This window comes from Moschus berezovskii, chromosome 18 (assembly GCF_049115385.1).
Source record: "Moschus berezovskii isolate FMDL1 chromosome 18, NW_MosBer_1.0, whole genome shotgun sequence".
In the NCBI taxonomy this organism is placed as follows: domain Eukaryota; kingdom Metazoa; phylum Chordata; class Mammalia; order Artiodactyla; family Moschidae; genus Moschus; species Moschus berezovskii.
In genome coordinates this window covers 65,230,840-65,246,841 of record NC_142477.1, presented here as the reverse complement: position 1 = coordinate 65,246,841, position 16,002 = coordinate 65,230,840, and the positions used below count along the sequence as shown (strand labels likewise).

Genomic DNA, 16,002 nt, shown 5'->3' with positions numbered 1-16,002 from the left:
AGCATCATGCAATCAATACAGAACACTACAAAGAGGAGTAGGACTAAATGTTTTAAATCATAGCTCAACGATATAAAAGAAATGACATTTATCATATACTTAGAACCTAGTTTATACTGGTGGCACTCTGACAGAGGAACAAAAAAGATAAAACAAAAGGATAATTTCAGCCCCTAGGTAAAGTATTTGATCTTGCTTGACCCTCTGGTCAGCTTTCACTAAAATGACAATAATGCAATATATATCTCCAAAGTATAAAAGTAACAATATAAATAGTTGTGTACTCACCATTCAGCTTTGGAAACATATTAGCAACTGCTTCCTCCTCTCCACAATTATACCTCCTCACACATTCTCAGATGTAACTGCTACCATGAGATGGGTCTTTGAAATGACCGTATTTTCCTTTAGACTCTGACTACAAATGTGTATTTGTTGCTGTTGTTATTTAGTCGCTAAGTCATGTCCTATTCTTTGTGACCCGTGGACTGTAGCCTGCCAGGCTCCTCTGTCCGTGGGATCTTCCAGGTAAGAATACTGGAGTAGGTTGCCATTTCCTGCTTCAGGGGATCTTTCTGACCCAGGGATTGAACCCAGGTCTCCTGCACTGGCAGTCAGACTCTTAACCACTGAGCCGCCTGGGAAGCCCACAAATGTATATACACAGATACATATTTATGCGTGTATGTGTGTGCGTGTGTGTAACCCTAAAGAAAACATTGCATGTAGCGTCCTGGTAACCTTACAGGTATGGGTTAAGTATGATTCTCTGCAACTAGCTTTAATGCCCAACACCATCTTTGAGTGCTAATTCATTTGTTTACTATGTACACAATGCTTTGTGGATAGCTATGCCCCAGTTCATTTACCCATTTTCTAACTGATAGGCATTTGGGTCGCATTCCTTTAAATGTTTAGCTGCTACAAGTAACATTTCTATGAGTAGTCTAGGCATGTCTTCTTGTATATGTATGTAGGAGTTTCTATAAAGTTTTGTCTAGGGGTATCATCTCACATGCTAGTAAAGTCATGCTCAAAATTCTCCAAGCCAGGCTTCAGCAATATGTGAACCGTGAACTTCCAGATGTTCAAGCAGGTTTTAGAAAAGGCAGAGGAACCAGAGATCAAATTGCCAACACCCACTGGATCATCGAAAAAGCAAGAGAGTTCCAGAAAAACATCTATTTCTGCTTTATTGACTATGCCAAAGCCTTTGACTGTGTGGATCACAATAAACTGTGGAACATTCTGAAAGAGATGGGAATACCAGACCACCTGACCTGCCTCTTGAGAAACCTATATGCAGGTCAGGAAGCAACAGTTAGAACTGGACATGGAACAACAGACTGGTTCCAAACAGGAAAAGGAGTACATCAAGGCTGTATATTGTCACCCTGCTTATTTAACTTATATGCAGAGTACATCATGAGGAACGCGGGGCTGGAAGAAGCACAAGCTGGAATCAAGATTGCCGGAGAAATATCAATCACCTCATATATGCAGATGACATCACCCTTATGGCAGAAAGTGAAGAGGAACTAAAGAGCCTCTTGATGAAAGGGAAAGAGGAGAGTGAAAAGGTTGGCTTAAAGCTCAACATTCAGAAAACTAAGATCACGGCATCTGGTCCCATCACTTCATGGGAAATAGATGGGGAAACAGTGGAAACAGTGTCAGACTTTATTTTTTTGGGCTCCAAAATCACTGCAGATGCTGACTGCAGCCATGAAATTAAAAGACGCTTACTCCTTGGAAGGAAAGTTATGACCAACCTAGATAGCATATTAAAAAGCAGAGACATTACTTTGCCAACAAAGGTCCATCTAGTCAAGGCTATGGTTTTTCCAGTGGTCATGTATGGATGTGAGAGTTGGACTGTGAAGAAAACTGATCGCTGAAGAATTGACGTTTTTGAACTGTGGTGTTGGAGAAGACTCTTGAGAGTCCCTTGGACTGCAAGGAGATCCAACCAGTCCATCCTAAAGGAGACCAGTCCTGGGTGTTCATTGGAAGGACTGATGCTAAAGCTGAAACTCCAATACTTTGGCCACCTCATGTGAAGAGTTGACTCATTAGAAAAGACTCTGATGCTGGGAGGGATTGGGGGCGGGAGGAGAAGGGGACGACAGAGAATGAGATGGCTGGATGGCATCACCGACTCGATGGACATGAGTTTGAGTGAACTCCGGGAGTTGGTGATGGACAGGGAGGCCTGGCGTGCTGTGATTCATGGGGTCGCAAAGAGTCGGACACGACTGCGCGACTGAACTGAACTATTTCTGGACGTGAGTAGTTTTACTGCATACAGTATCATAATTTTATGAACTTATCTTTTTCTTTTTTAACTTTACCATCTTTTATTTATGAGGAAAATAAGACTTCATTCCAAAGGGCCATCTACCTCCCTCTTTCTCTCTCCTGTTTCATCCCCAAACATGTTTAGATAACTTCCACTCTCAACTGGAGATCCCCACTGAGCAAAAGGACCGCTTTCTAGGGGACACTCATACTCCAGTTTAAATATAAAATCAACACCATCCAAAAACCTATATGTGAGAGTTTCCACAAGAGTATATCAGAGGTAGGGCTTAATCACTTATTCTTTTAACCCAACATCCTCCATAATCCTGAGCACATCTTCCCACAGATCCTCCACAAAATCTCTGAAAGGCACTCAAAGTCAAAACTCATTCTCCTTTTCACCTTTACATTCCCATACAATCAAGCACACACATCCCACACTCTAGCCACACACTAGGAATTCCCCCAGTCTTGCTCACCTTTCAACAACATGTGCAAGTGGCTCTTTCAATAGCTCCCAAACTCTCCTGCTTGGAATTAACCCTTTTTTTTTACCACCTTGGACAGAATTTTTAAAAAAATAAAAAGCAGTCTTCATTTTATAGTTTTTGGAGTGTGGCTCTACCATCCTTCTAATTAGCTACTGAGGCCAAAAGTCTCATCTTTTGAATCTTCTTTGTGCCTGCAATGGGTCTAGATGTAAAGGTAAGTTTTATATACCACTGGCAGGTAAGACTTTAAACTCTTGCCCACATATAAGAGGAGACATGTTCTAGACTGCTCAGAGCATCATTCTTTGTGATAATTAATGTATATAACAAGTAAGTTCAACTTTAGGGTGAAAAATGCTGAATAGTTCTGACACACATTAGGACTTGAGACCCCAAAATACAGAACACTGGCACACTGAATATTTTAAGGTGAAGGGATATGAAGAACAACGTATGGAGGAAGGGCTTTCTGTCTCGCCCCATAAGCAGGTCATAAAACCTTCATGTGAAAGGCACACTCTCCACACCTGGAGGAAAGCAGCCTTCTTATCTCTGAAGACAAGGGACACAGAAGAATCTGAACGAACATGTCTTGCTGAATTTCCCCAGCTCACTAAGATTAGCCCACCTTTGTCCTATACATCTTTGCACGACTCCCCACTCTTGATCAAAACTGTAAAAACAATCTAATTTAACTGTTTCTTTGGATTTTCATTTCCTTATGAATGCTCCATAAAATATATATTAAATAAATGTGCATGCTTTTCTTTTGCAGTTTGTCTCTGGTTACCGGGGTTCCCAGTGGAGACTTAAGGAGGGGAGAGAGAAAGCTTTTTTTCTTTCCCTACAGTTCTTAACACTAATTCACTGCATGTGAATTATCACGGCTATATGTCCAAAAGGAAATCCTAACATAGAAGCATGACTTGCATCATCCACAAATTTAGACATGGGGGGAAAAAAAACCTGAAATAAGACCTCGTGAGGAATAAAAAGGAATTCTCCCTTTCAGAGTTCATGTGCTCAAAGAAAGGATGGGTTGACTTCTCAAAAAGAACAACCGAGTGATAAAGCAATAGAGAAACCAAGAAAACAAGGTGTGGAGACACATCTGAATTTCAACAAAACTAGCAAGAAAAAAAAAACTACAAGAATAAGTAAAACAGAACTCAAAGTAATTCATTACCTGCATGAGCAGAAAGAGGTGAGTGGGGCCGAGGCAATGCTGGGGACTGTCCATTGCCTATCAAGCTTTTCCGGTTGCTGGTTCGACAACTGCCAAAAGGAAAGGAAAAACGGTTTAAAAAACAAGAGAACCTAGCATCCATAATGTTCAAGTATGTTCAAGATAGACATAGCTTAGATTGAGCAATCTATCTGCTCATGTTACTTCTAAAATTTTTGCAATATGCAGTCACTAATATTTGAAAGGTGGTTGTTTCCTGAATAGTAGAAAACATAATATATTCATATCATATATAACACAATCAATATTCTTCACCACCAGTGAAGTTATAATCAAATGCCTTCTTTTGGCTCTTGACTGAAAATAGGTAACATGCCATACACACAAGTGATAAGGATTCAAATCAGCAAACCACAGGTAGCATCTTTGTTGACATGAAATTTCTAATACAAAATTACATGCAATGAAGCGCAATGACATTAATCTTACAATGATGCACTAATTAAAAATCTAATTATTTAGACAAATTTCATACTTGTGCCTTTTGTCAATAAAACAGCTAATGCCTAAGATACATGTAAAATATTTCACTACTCATTCATTTTTCATCTTCATACCGCACTCAAATTCCTTATTAAAATAAATATTTTTGGAATCATAAAAACAGATTCCAGTTTGTATTAAAATAACAACGAAGGGCTTTTCTCATAGGCACATTACCTACTGTTCTTTATCCTGGTATCCAGTGAGTGGAAATAAATTGCTACATATATGCACAGGGCAACAACTACAGGACAACTATTTTGTTCCTGCTTCTGCTACTAGAAAGTTAGACAATGGTTAATTTGACTCCAAAGTAACTTTCACAAGCCTTAAAGCATAACACAATGGTTGATTATCTTCCTTTGGTTTTCTGCAGCACAGACTACTACATCATAACCATGGTTGCTGCTGCTGCTGCTGCTAAGTCGCTTCAGTCTTGTCCAACTCTGTGCGACCCCATAGACGGCAGCCGACCAGGCTCCGCCGTCCCTGGGATTCTCCAGGCAAGAACACTGGAGTGGGTTGCCATTTCCTTCTCCAATGTGTGAAAGTGAAAAGTGAAAGTGAAGTCGCTCAGTCGTGTTTGACTAGTAGCGACCCATGGACTGCAGCCCACCAGGCTCCTCTGTCCATGCGATTTTCTAGGCACGAGTAGTGGAGTGGCTTGCCATTGCCTTCTCCACATAACCATGGTTAGAAAAGGATAATAAAAACCAGCAGGTTACCTCATTGAATTCACTTATAAGGTTCACTGTAATTCCATCCTCCTACACTAGAGCTGCCCTTAACCACCACTACAGATTTATTGTAATTTCTTCTTAATTCAGAATATATCTGTTACAGTACTCTTCAAACAGGAATTTTCACCTACTTCTAAGTAACATATGATGGACGTATTTGAGAGTTTGTATAAAATATATGAAAGGAACATAATAAATACTTTTGAATAACACATTTCAAAACCAAACCAAATTTCTTTCCACAATATTGACTTGGGAAACCAATCCTCTCTTTTAGATGTTTGTTACCTATTATCATTTGTCAAAATTCTCATATTTATAGTTTCTTAAGGTCAGGCTACATCATTTTACTTTCCTTACTGGAGTAATCAACATCCCTCAGCATTATCTAAGTGTTTAATTAAGATCATGTTTACTCAGCCTTAAAGAAGTTGTTGCATAAGAATAGACCCTTGATACTTAATTATGAAGGTGGAATGTGGTATTATCAACTCATCAAGAATCATTATTTGACCTATTAATAAATTCATAATCAAGTTGGATCATGTGCTTGTTTTTTACAGAAATATTTTGTACACTGTATTTTATGCTAATTCAAATTAATATCTTTCATTTTAATATAGGAATATTAAATATATAAATGACAGATCTATATCCTGGAACTCTCACCAAAGTTATTTGCTAATTTGAGCAAACTGGCTGAAACACAGGCTAACTTACATAAAAATGGATTTGTGTTATTTTTTACATTTAGTATTTTACCTAAATCATTCATGTAAATTGTCTATTGACATTCAATTATTGATTTATATACATATAAATTAAATGAATAAGAAATATCTATCAATTGATATCTACTGATATCAATATAACAATAGAAACAGTAATCTAATGAATATTTACATAGGGATATTAGTGAAGTATACTGACTTAAAATTTAGAAAATGATAATTCTTTAAAACATTTTAATTCAATTTTCCTAAGACATATATAGAATACAACTAGTCCAGTACCACATCAAGAAAGTAGCCAACAATTTGTATCTAAAACAAAGAAAAACACAAAAATTCTCACAATTATATCAGTTATTTAAAGACTACCAGAATAAATGGATATTGAAAAAGTACTGATTTCAAAAATGCGATTAAAAAAAAAAAATCTCAAAAAGAAATGTCTGACTAAAATGATGGCATCTACTTGTTTCTCCTCAAACCAGTCAATACTAAGGGAAATCAACCCTGAATATTCGTTGGAAGGACTGATGCGGAAGCTGAAGCTCCAGTACTTTGGCCATCTGATGCGAAGAGCTGACTCACTGGAAAAGACCCTGATGCCGGGAAAGATTGAAGGCAAATGAGCAGGGGGTGGCAGAGGATGAGATGGTCGGATGGCGTCACTGACTCAATGGACATGAGTTTGAGCAAGCTCTGGGAGGCAGTGGAGGGCAGAGGAGCCTGGTGTGCTGCACTCCTCGGGGTTGCAAAGAGTCAGACACAATGTAACAACTGAACAATAGCAACAGTCCACTTGTGTGGTCAGTATAACAATATAAAATGCAAAAATAAGAACAGAGTTTAAATTCATCCCATGTTTGCCCATTGTCTAAAATGATCTGTAGTCTTTACAAATTAATGATTATGAATGTAATTAAGGATGAATAAAAATAGGATTCTTTACCTAATAACACAAAAGCAAATTCAGTTCAGTTCAGTCGCTCAGTCATGTCCGACTCTTTGCGACCCCATGAATCACAGCACGCCAGGCCTCCCTGTCCATCACCAACTCCCAGAGTTCACCCAAATTCATGTCCATCGAGTTGGTGATACCATCCAGCCATCTCATTCTCTGTCGTCCCCTTCTCCTCCCGCCCCCAATCCTTCCCAGCATCAGAGTCTTTCCAGTGAGTCAACTCGTTGAGGAAGTTAAAAACAAGTTGCCTCAGAATTTGAACAGTTCACCATTAAGACACTGGTGTTGTGTTACATAAATCCTTAAACAGTTGAGGCATATCTTATTGACAAATGTGATGAACAATCAAAACTGAGGTTGTCTTCTCTAACCTCTATATTGATCTTTAGCATGAAGCTAGAGAGAAGTAAAATTTTTGAATCTCTCAAAATCAAACATGAAGCTTTTAAACATGAAAAGTTCCTCAGCATGGCAAAACTAGACTTTACAAAATATGGGTCAGGGCAGAAATTTAGATATGTGCACAAATCTCTAAACTCACAAAATAGGGTCTTGGCTTCTCAAATGAACTTATTTGTTGCTAATATTTTTAAGGGTAAAGAGGCATATTTTATATTATATTTAACCTCAAAGCACCTAGATCTGGAGATTATATATATATATGTATATATACACACACATATATACATGAAAGTATAGTCGCTCAGTCATGTCTGACTCTTTGAGATCTCATGGACTATAGCCCACCAGGTTTCTCTGCCCATGGAATTTTCCAGGCAAGGACACTGGAGTGGGTTGCCGTTTCCTTCTCCAGGAGATCTTCCTGACCCAGGAATCTAACCCAGGCCCCCAGCACTGCATGCAGATTTACATTCTAAGCCACTAGGGAAACCCATATATCTCAAGTATATGTATATATTAGATGTATTTGTATGGTGGTGGTTGTTTAGTCATGTCCGACTCTTGCGACCCCACAGACTGTAGCCTGCCAGGCTCCTCTGTCCATGGGATTCTCCAGGTGTGTGTGTGTGTGTCTGTGTGTTTCTGTGTCTGTGTGCGTGTGTACTTTAAAAATACTGGACCCTATTGAGATATTCTGTACCTAACTTTTCAAAGTTGGAGAGGAGAGTGGTCATCCAATCTCACTGCCACCTACTTCTGGTATCTCTGAGAGTCACTTATCATTCTAAGCACCTGATTCCCAATAAATGAATTAAAGTCTGCCTTTAACCCAAAACAAGAGCACTCCTAGTGGACAGGACCTGAGTATTTACTACCTAGATTGCCACAGCACTAATAATGACACAGGTGCACAATGCTGAACTGACCTCTGTTGTCATTATCTATTTATCCAGGCATCACACTCTTCTCCTGATAAAAGGGAGGAGCTCATGGCTAGCAAGTGTGAGGCAGGCTGCCCTGGAGCTGGTGACCACTCCATTCTCATTTAACCCATAAAGTGATGAAGCAGTGGAGACATCACCACTTGAGCAAAATCAAGGTCCCTTTCCTTTCAGCAGCACAACCAAGTTGAACCAGCCTCGCTTTTTCTCAAGCCCTGTCAGAAGGGAAAAACAGGTGCCATCCTACTGGGTAAAATAGGATCATCATTCTTACTGTAGCAGGAATAGCTTAGCTGAAAATTTACCCTCTTCTAACCGTTTAAGCTTGTAAAGTCCAGTTCAGCCTTAGGAATCTTAAAGGTATTTGATTGCAAAAGTAAAACTAAAGAGCCATTATGAATTCAAGGTCTAGTTATTCATTCCCCAAATACAATCTCTTTGTTTCATTTTTTAAGAAGAAATGGAAGTCAACCACCCTGACAGTACTTGGTTCTTAAAGCCAAATCCAGGCATAGCCACTGCCCACAAAGTACCTGCTTCTCCTCAGGACACCCAGCTGAAAAAAACGCATGGGGCACTGCCTACGGACAACATGATCAGTTTGTCCTCTCATCTGGCAAGGTGACATGATGGCACAGATTCTTTATTTGCAAAATCTGAATTTAGCAAAAGGAGACAACCCTGTACAAGTTGAGACAACAGTAAAGGTAAACAGTGGACTGGAACAGGGGCTGATGGTGCCAAGCAAGCATTCCTTATTGCCTCACTCCTCTGGCTCCTCCCTGGAAAGACCCACCTACTGACAGACCACCCACACCCACACACACACACACACCCCCAAGGTACGATCACTATTGACCATGAACCTGGGATTTGAGAAGAACAAAAGGTGTAAAGGTGATGGCAGTATACTTCCAAGTGAGTAGGACTGTCTAGCCCCTGCGGGGTGGGAGGCAAGTCGGGTGGGGACACAACCTCCGTGAGAAGACTGTCACAGCTGGATGAGCATTCAGGTGGAGACACTTGAGTGTGACGGGAAGTGTTTCCTTTGTCAGCCTGGTGTTTTGGCTCAGGCAGGTGACCTGAGGCTCACACAGGGTGCCATCTGCTCCCTGAGCTCACCAGGGCAGTTTCACAAGGAGCTCCTCAATCTTCCTGTGCCTGCCAACAGCGCCTTCGTTTGTCAGGAACATAAACAGACAAACCACACATTCTACTGTGTAAGTCAGGCCTAACTCAGCGTGAGGGACAAAGGACCATGCGCTACCACCTGAGGGAAGGGGAAAGCGCTGCATGGACTTTCGGTCCAGAGGACCCACATTCTGTTCCTGCCCATACTGTCCTTCTGCTCAGAGCTCCCTATGAAGGGTCTGGAGGGACCTGTACACATCTCACACCTGGATCGGTCACATCTCTCCTGGCAGAGGAACCAGTTAATTATCCTCTGACAGGGCTGTAAAAGCTGTGAGGCCCACCAGGCTGTGGCCTTCTGCAACAGCTCTGAGTGGCTGAAATGATGCTTAATTTTAAATTACAATCATCTGGGGACATGAATACTGATCGTGTCTAATGGTGGCGAGACAAGCTGAGAAAGCGAAATCCCAACAGGCAGTCATTTCTAACGGTCGCCGCTGACAAGAAAGGTCAACATTCAGTAGACAGTCATTCAGCAGACAGAGGACTGACCACGACCGTGGGGCAGGGCACTGACGAGGGAGAGCCCCAGGAATCCGAACAGCTAGGCTATAATTTATTAATTCATCTTGATGAAAAATTTGATAAATTTGCACAGGAGGCCAATTATAGACCAAAGTGTACTGAATGTGAACATCTGTTAACTCTATTCTGATACCTTAATAGAATCTGACACCGAATATTCTTTAAACAAAGAGGAAGGCAGAAGTAGAGGAAAACTGGGTGTGACCAGAAGGCAGGAATTATCCAGTTAGTGTGGTATTGCTGAGAACATGTTATAAAACAGGCAAGCTTCTGTTTCCTTATCATTACAATGAAGGGGCTGGACCAGATCAGAGGAGTCATTACCTATTTTTGTTTGGTTTATGAAATTTTTAAAATATCAAAAATACAAAACAAATAACCAAACACTTCCTACCACCTAGAATATCAATGCTATCATTCTGTGATAACTATTCCCAGGATTTAGTAAATATTACATATATATACTAAAGATACAGAAGGAAATGTACATTTTGCCATCCAAAACATCCAAACGAATAAACATTTTCCACTCCCCAACCAGGCAATTCTAAAAGAATTGTGGCTGGTAGCTTTCCCATCCATTCTTGATACTTTCATGTACATATACAAATACCTATACCTAACAACATTTGTGTATGCATCTTTATTTTCACTACTGGTGCCATGCATCAGGAAAAACTGACAAAGACTTGGAATTGTGCAAAAGAGATGAATGGCTTTCTTTTCAGTAGCTGGGAACCCCCAAGAGATTACCCAGTTCTATCAGGTACACCTTTCACTGTCTTTCTAGTGAATGCTGCTGCTGCTGCTGCTAAGTCGCTCCAGTCGTGTCCGACTCTGTGCGACCCCATAGATGGCAGCCCACCAGGCTCCGCCGTCCCTGGGAATCTCCAGGCAAGAACACTGGGGTAGGTTGCCATTTCCTTCTCCAATGCATGAAAGTGAAAAGTGAAAGTGAAGTCGCTCAGTCTTGTCTGACTCTTTGCGACCCCATGGACTGCAGCCTACCAGGCTCCTCCGTCAGTGGGATTTTCCAGGCAAGAGTACTGGAGTGGGGTGCCTAGGCTACCTTAAAACTCTGTAGGGGTTGGAGTTCAGTCGGAGAAAATGAGCAGTAACACAAGTGATTCTTGTCCACATTACTAGACCATAAAAAGTCTAGTAAATTCATTTACTACACATAAATGAACTTTGTCTAGTACAAATACAGTTAATATCCACCCATAAAAAGTAACTTCAAACATTCAATTTCTTTGTCTTATAAGATATTAACTAGCTTTGTATTTGCTGTCAAATTTTATTTCATCATTTTTATTTAATATAATGTCATATATACATTAACATATTTATTCACATATATATATGTGGTTTTCAAAATCTCTTACTGTTGTCCTCATTAATAAGCAAATTAAATCCTTGACACATTGATTTTATATTTGTATGACCATCACGTTTTTGACTTTTTGGATAAACTGTACTTTAGCACAAACTATATATTATAGATATTCTATAACTTAATTTTTTCACTCAACATTATATTTTTGATATTTACCCATGGCAACATAAAGATGGGTTTAATTCATGCTTTTTTTAGATTATTCATTTGAAGCAGATTTTAGGATTCTTAAGTACACTAAAATTATATATTTCATGGACATTTCTTTTTTTCTCTGTGCAATATTAAGTATCTAGGCCTCTATGTATTTGCAAATCTGATTGCAAAAAAACCTTGAAAAGTATCTTTGAGACTAAATTTGAAAGAAAAATCATACACGCAACAGAAAGTAAATCTTCCTACAATTTTCCTTGGACATGTCTCCCTCATATCCTTAATTCCCTCAGATCATCTGAAATAACTTTTTGTCTCTCATATGTAAATCAATGTGCCCTTCCTCTGGGCTGCTTCAAGTCTACAGCTCTATGCCTTTTCCTGGACAGCACAACAAGGCCACAGCTGGTAGCCAGCTCGATAAGCTCCAGTCCCCCTGAGAAGGCAACAGGGAACAAAGAACAAATATTCCTGACTCTGTGATAGACTCTGTTATTTAGGTAAAGTTAAGTGAAAGTCACACAGACGTGTCTGACTCTTTGTGACCCCATGGACTGTAGCCTGCCACGCTCCTCTGTCCATGGAATTCTCCAGGAAAGAATACTGGAGTGGGTAGCCATTCCCTTCTCCAGGGGATCTTCCCAACCCAGGGACTGAACCTGGGTTTCCTGCATTGCAGGTGTAATCTTTACAATCTGAGCCACAAAGGAAGCCCAAGAATACTGGAGTGGGTAGCCTATCCCTTCTCCAGGGGATCATCCCAACCCAGGGGTTAAACCAAGGTCTCCTGCATTGCAGGTAGATTCTTTAACAGCTAAGCTACCAGGGAAGCCCGAGGTAAAGTTAAGACACTGTTAACATCTTCCCTATGCCCTGTGAAATTAGGGCTCCAACCAAGCTTCCATGAATTCATCCTACAAATTACTTTTTTAGTCCCTAATACATGCTAGGTACTATTCTAAATTATTTTGGGCTCCAAAATCACTGCAGATGGTGACTGCAAACACAAAACTAAAAGACGCTTGCTCTCCTTGGAAGAAAAGCTATGCCAAACCTAGACAGCATATTAAAAAGCAGAGATATTTTTCCAAAAAAGGTCCATCTAGTCAAAGCTATGGTTTTCATCCAGTAGTCATGTACGAATGTGAGAGTTGGACTGTGAAGAAAGCTGAGAGCCGAAGAATTGATGCTTTTGAACTATGGTGTTGGGGAAGGCTCTAGAGAGTCTCTTGGACTGCAAGGAGATCCAACCAGTCAATCCTAAAAGAAATCAATCCTGAATATTCACTGGAAGGACTGATGCTGAAGCTGAAGCTCCAATACTTTGGCCACATGATGCAAAGGCCAACTCTCTGGAAAAGACCCTTATGCTGGGAAAGATTGAGGGCAGGAAAAGAAGGGGGATGAGATGAGAGGATGAGATGGTTGGATGGCATCACAGACTAAAGGAACATGAGTTTTAGGTAAATTCTGGGAGACAGTGAAGCACAGGGAAGCCTGGCGTGCTGCAGTTCATGGGGTCACAAAGAGTCGGCAAGACTTAGCGATTGAACAACATCTCTTCTAAACAAACAAATATCACTGCTGTCCTCTAGAGACCTGTATTCTAGAGGAGGAAGAAGATAATAAACTCAATAAATCAGCAAAATAGGATTGGAGACGATGATGATATTTGTAGTTTGAGAGATGGCGGTGGAGAAAAATGATGCAGAAAGTAGGACACGGACAGTGGATGTGGGAAATCACGGTTTTAAACAGGTGATTAGGAAAAGCTGCACTGGGAAGGTGGTATTCGAGGAAGACCAGGAGGATGAGGGAGCGAGCATTCAGGGAGAGCAAAGGCCCTGAGGCAGCAGGGCTCCAGGACCAGCTAGCAGGCCAGAGTGGAGGAGCGGAGCTGGCCAGAGACGAGCAGCGAAGAGGTCAATGGACCGAGGATAGGGCCCACTGTGGCAGCTTGCAGGCCACAGGACTGAGATGGGTTTTACTCTGGGTGAAAAGGGAAGCTGTTGGAAGGTTTTGAATCAGCTGATCTTTGTTTTCAGAGAGTCATTCTAACCAGAGGAGGAGGGAGGGAAACCGTGAGAAAGCAGGTGGGCAGGGGTAGTAGTACATTCTCATCTCTAACAGAGCGTTTCATTTTAAAAAGCCATGCCAAAAATCACCTCCAAGATTCAATGCAAGTATGAGAGTGAGCCATACTCTTTCATACAGCCTCCGAAATGCTGGAGAAAGAACAGGCAGCCAGGACTGTGCTGATGGCTGAGCAGATAGTGCCAGGCCTCTGCACACTGGCATCAGTGTAATAACCTAGTTTATCATTTCCTGGGGTATATTATTATGAACACTTAGTGCTGATGTTATCAGCTTGATACTTGAACTTAACTTTTCCATTAGTAGAAAAAGTCCTTTTTAAAGACATTAATTATTATGGAAATGAATGACTGCTCATACAGTTTTCAGGTAGGAGCAAAAAATTTAGGCTAATTACATACCCAGAGGAAAGTACAGGTCCTGAAACTTTCAAAAATTCTTAGGAAAATCAAGAGGAATATATATATATATTACTGCATATATATATATTATATTACTATATATATTATATACATATATATTACATATACACACACATATATATTACTATATATAACATACACATTACATGTATACTATATATACATATATATTATATACACACATATAATATATATTATATATACATATATTATATATATATTATATATACATATATATTATATATATATTACTGTATGCTTTGGAACTGTGGTGCTGGAGAAGACTCTTGCGAGTCCCTTGGACTGCAAGGAGATCCAAACAGTCCATCCTAAAGGAGACCAGTCCTGGGTGTTCACTGGAAGGACTGATGCTGAGGCTGAAACTCCAATACTTTGGCCACCTGATGCAAAGAGTTGACTCATTGGAAAAGACCCTGATGCTGGGAGGGTTTGGGCGCAGGAAGAGAAGGGAATGACAAAGCATGAGATGGCTGGATGGCATCACCAACTCGATGCACATGAGTTTGAGTGAACTCTGGGAGCTGATAATGGACAGGGAGGCCTGGCATACTGCAATTCATGGGGTCGCAGAGAGTCGGACACGACTGAACGACTGAACTGATACAGTATTTCTTAGAAATATATCTAATTCATTAAGATAAGCCCTTGGTGAGATCTAGCCCAACTTTCCGTCTTTGTAGGGGAAGAGAGATGGCTAAATATATAGATATTGGCAAGATGGTATTCAATGCAACAAACATTTATGGAATGTCTATTCCTGTATACCAAGTACTATGGGAAATAAGAAAATGAAGAAAACACTCTCAAAGCGTTTAAAGTGTAAAAGAAGAGCTAAGACTGATTCACAGATAACTGTAGTCTTAGGCAGAATCTGGCAGAGATGTACAAACAAAAATATGCTGCTATCTAACGTGTGAGATAAAACCTCCATCAGTTCAGGATTTTAGACTGTACACTCAATAGGGCAAACTGTCCCTCCCTTTCATAGGTCTTCCCTATACAACCCCTTAAACTCAGTGATCTGCCTGACACAAACTTTTTAAACCTATTTTGTCTTAATTATTCCATTTTGCGGCTCCTGCAAAGCAAGATACATGAACACAGCTAACTCTCTGTGGCTGACATGGTGAGCTCCGATGTTATGTAAGCACGTGGCGGGTGGGTGGGGCTGACATGCACCATGCTGCCCCAGTGACCCCAGCAAGCAGAGTATCCACTGCCGTCACTCATTCATTCAAGAAACATAACCAGGGATCCCACCTGGAGCTGACAGTCTAGGAGATGGGGGACAAGTTCTCTGAGGTCACAGACTGTATTTTATACATAGTAAATCTCTTTGGATACTCAGAAAAAATACCAAAAATAAAAATGATTTGAATACAGATTCAGTAAATGTTTTTGAATAACTAAATATAGTTCCTGCCTTTAAGAAGTTTCTAACTTACCTTGGAGGACACACATAGTCTAATCTATAAGACTAAACTGATCCAAGATGATATTACAGTTAATTCTACTAGTTTGATCAAGGCCATGTATAACTGAGAAAACACAAAGAACTGACAGCTTTATATGATATGAAACATCTTACTGAGAAAATCTACATACACGTCACTCTGAATAAAACAAAATGGGATAATCGGTGGAGTTAAGAGAAGGGCATAACACAATGGTCAAAGTCAGGCAGGAGCTGGTGATAATGTGGGATTTATGGTAGCAACATTAAGTCCAACTGCTGAAAATTTTAGAAGTAAAAAATAATTAAAGTGAGAAGACTCTCAATACCTGTTAATTTTTGGAGTGCAATTTATCTGCAGCACATGTCACAGGACATACCTAGGAATCCTGAGACAACAGGGCGGGTCATCTATTTGAACGAAGACCCTTAAAGGCTGAAACAGTCCGTG

General features: G+C 40.3%; 1 protein-coding gene across 16 annotated transcripts in view; it reads right to left on the bottom strand.

Moving 5' to 3' along the window:
* MAST4 (microtubule associated serine/threonine kinase family member 4) overlaps positions 1–16,002 on the bottom strand; it is a 642,435-nt gene that overhangs the window by 127,213 nt on the left and 499,220 nt on the right. For all 16 annotated transcript variants that reach the window (XM_055421937.2, XM_055421941.2, XM_055421938.2 and 13 more), the window contains one exon: positions 3,979–4,067. In XM_055421937.2, coding sequence (XP_055277912.2) covers positions 3,979–4,067 — 89 coding nt within the window. The remainder of the gene's footprint in view (positions 1–3,978; positions 4,068–16,002) is intronic.